Raw genomic sequence first — 3314 nt, 5'->3', positions numbered from 1 at the left:
CGTATGAAAAAAATTATAAAAAGTCCCACTAATATATTACAGCAACTATTTTTAAGACTCGAGGAAAGAAAAAGTTTAGAACAAAAGCAATTAAAAATTGGACAATTTTCGATCAATCCTAAGAAAGAGAAAGACTCGTTTTGTTTTAGCGAAATCACAGGACCTTTTAAAGTTATAGAGTCGCGTTTGGAATCGGGAGAAGAGATAGTAATTGGATACAGTTTTAAAGAATTAAGTAATTACTTTAATGAACCCTTTGAATCTTTTTCTTCTCTTGGTATTTTACTTGCAAGTGGACTGTGTAACGAAAAAACAAAAATTTCCAAAAGTATTATTAAGTACAAATATTTTTGTGTTCCATTTGAAAATAAATTTATCTTAATTCCCCTTCTTCACCACCTCTTTCACGACTTTTCGAACTAGTTATGTTTCATTCAGCCTTATCGCCAACTCCATGTGAATAAAACGTTTAACAGGCAAAACAAAAACAAATTGGGAAAAATTGTTTTTGTTTTGCTTTATAATTTTTGGGAATATTTGTTCACATGAAATTCATAATAAGGCTGATTAAGTTGCTTTATATTAAAATTCTAAGTCTTATACTACTAATAATTTTTTTTTGTTTTCAATAATTTACATGAAATTCCCGTTAGGGACATGGACAAAGCGGAAATAAATTCCATTATTTTCGGGGATTCTGAACCGGTGGCCTCCACATCAATGGGAGCAAGGAAGAAGGTGAAACTTTCCTCCCATTTCAACTTTGCTTCTCATAAATTGTGATTAAGATAAATATTAACTAAGTGTACTAATGAAATCTATTTTAAGTTTTGAATTCACAATTGGACCAGAGTGCNTGGGGACTCTGAACCGGTGGCCTCCACATCAATGGGAGCAAGGAAGAAGGTGAAACTTTCCTCGCATTTCAACTTTGCTTCTCATCAAGGTAAATTGTGATTAAGATAAATATTAACTAAGTGTACTAATGAAATCTATTTTAAGTTTTGAATTCACAATTGGACCAGAGTGCTCCGTTAACCGATTGTTCTCCGCCGGTGTCGAATCCTAATAAAGGTAAATGGAAACCATTTGTTGGAATATTTTAACTTATCTATTCTTCCATTGTTACAGATGTAATGGAGATGTTGCATCACATTTTTAGTAAGCAGTGTGACCTAGAGGCCCGGATGGACAAGATAGAAGAGAATGTATGTAATTTCCTCTCATTTTGTTCATTTATGTACAGGGTTACCGGCTAAGTCATCCTAGATATTTAAGGACATTTATTATATAGGTCGTTTCTCATTCATCAAGTCATTCCCATTTCATTAATTAGAAATTACCTAAATAAAAATGTCATTAAGTATCTAGGACCACTTTCCCGGACCCTGTATTTATTTCAATATATAGTCCGAAAAAAGTCAGCTAAATATATTGCTCTCAACACATGATTTGGTAACTATAACCAAACAATGTAGCTATAACCAAATCATGTGTTGAGAAAAACATATTTAGTTGTGTACATATGTATGTTATTTATACAATTTAGATGATCCAAAAACCTGACATGTTGGCACATCATAAAGCCGTTAGGGAGACAAAAGTGCTCACCAAAAAGGTGCATCAGATTATATGCAAAATAAGTGGAGAGACTGGAGAGGATCTCCATAATGAGCTCAACGACATCCTGCCTATGATGTCCATTGACGCCGTTTTTGACATGGAGGGGTAGCTCCATGATACAACCTACCAGGACGCGGTTGTAAGTATTGTTTTGCTGTATATTATATTACCTGTTTATAGAACAACAGTTTTTTCTTACAGTCTTCGTACTTGTACATAATGAAAGGAGCCACCGGGGACATTGATTCAGTTATTAAACGAATTTTTAGCGACGAGGTCCTCGGCTTGTTCAACTGGGACGGACGTTGCAACAAAAAGGCCCTGTCCAAGCTAAAGCTAGTTGGCACTGTTCTTTTTGGTAATTTCTGTAATTTTTCGAATTTATTAAACAGTTTTACATTGAATTTGTATTCCTTTTTCGGCAGACATTTTTAAACTCCAAGGAAGAAAGAATAACTTTTGAAAAGGAAGTAAGAAAATTAGTGGAATTAAGTCATAATCGCATTAAGCAGAAAAAGTACTTGTCCAAACAAAACATTAGTTTGTGAATTGATCAATGATAACATTTCGATCTATACTTATACTTATAACTTATACTTATACTTAACTATACTTATACATATACTAATATTTATAATAACATAAATATTTGTATTCTATGTATTTATGTACAGTGGCTCAAAGCCAAAATGGAAAACACCAAACATTTTTTCTTTTATAATATTTACAAAGATTTTCATGTTAAATAATTTCTGTATTTTTTTTTAATATAGTACAATATACAAAAACCATGAAAGCTAAAATTCCAAAGTTTGTACAAAAACTAGGAAAATTCGACAAAATTTTCATGAAAACTTCTAACTTTTTGATCAGTTCTTTCAGAAATATTTCTGGTTTGCAGTTTTGTGCCCATTATACGTTAGTATAATGTGTAAGTATTTCTAAAAAATCTTTTTTATAAACAAGATAGAACTTTTCATTAAAACTGTCGAATTTTCCAAAAAAAAAATTTTTAATATTTACAAAGTTTTCATGTTAGATCATAGAACAACAAAAACATAAAAGCTAAAGTGTACAAAAGCTAGGAAAATTCGACGAAATTTTCATGAAAATTTCTAACTTTTTGATCAGTTCTTTCAGAAATATTTCTGGTATGCAGTTTTGCTCTCATTATACTTTAGTATAATGTGTAAGTATTTCTAAAAAATCTTTTTTATAAACAAGTTGGAAGTTTTCTTAAAATTTTGTCGAATTTTCCTAGTTTTTTTTTCAAACTTTGGAATTGGGTTTGGTGTTCTATGAGCTTTATTTTTATTAAAAATTACAATAATTATTCAACNAACATGAAAAAAGTTGTAAATATTAACAAAAAATTGTTTGGGGGTTTCCATTTTGGATTTGAGTCACTGTATGTACATATTAAAATATACATAAATATGCATATATACACTTGTGATCAGCTAATTAAGCCAGCAATATTTTGATAAATTTTGACTATTTTTCTTTTGTTTATTTAATGTTTATTATTTTTCCACAAAAGTCTAGCTTATTATATAACAAACACCATATAAATCCACATTTCAAACTTTGCGCAAAAATTATGAAACATCTGCAAAGTTTCAGCTAAATATTCAGAGGACCTTTTTTTACTCTCTTTTTTGTCCTCTCAATAGTCAGAGAACCGAGTACGG

At 30.6% G+C, this 3314-nt stretch overlaps 1 protein-coding gene across 2 annotated transcripts; it reads left to right on the top strand.

Moving 5' to 3' along the window:
• Positions 1-863: 863 nt before the first annotated feature.
• Positions 864-2999, top strand: LOC108382993 (uncharacterized). 2 transcript variants are annotated; one of them, XR_001849717.1, is made up of 6 exons: positions 864-946; positions 1003-1074; positions 1132-1208; positions 1550-1762; positions 1825-1981; positions 2049-2999. XR_001849717.1 is itself a non-coding variant. In XM_017639367.1 (5 exons), the coding sequence occupies exons 1-4, from the start codon at positions 889-891 to the stop codon at positions 1730-1732; spliced, it is 390 nt and encodes a 129-aa protein (XP_017494856.1). In that variant the 5' UTR covers positions 864-888; the 3' UTR covers positions 1733-1762; positions 1825-2999. The 2 variants fall into 2 exon arrangements, 1 of the variants encoding a protein (XP_017494856.1); XM_017639367.1 differs by having other exon boundaries at positions 1825-2999.
• The last annotated feature ends 315 nt before the right edge of the window (positions 3000-3314 follow it).

This window comes from Rhagoletis zephyria, unplaced genomic scaffold (genome assembly GCF_001687245.7).
Source record: "Rhagoletis zephyria isolate East Lansing unplaced genomic scaffold, Rhagoletis_zephyria_1.1 Rzeph_scaffold_29974, whole genome shotgun sequence".
Taxonomy (NCBI): Eukaryota; Metazoa; Arthropoda; class Insecta; order Diptera; family Tephritidae; genus Rhagoletis; species Rhagoletis zephyria.
The sequence above is the reverse complement of the archived record's forward strand: the minus strand, read 5'-3'. Positions and strand labels throughout refer to the sequence as shown.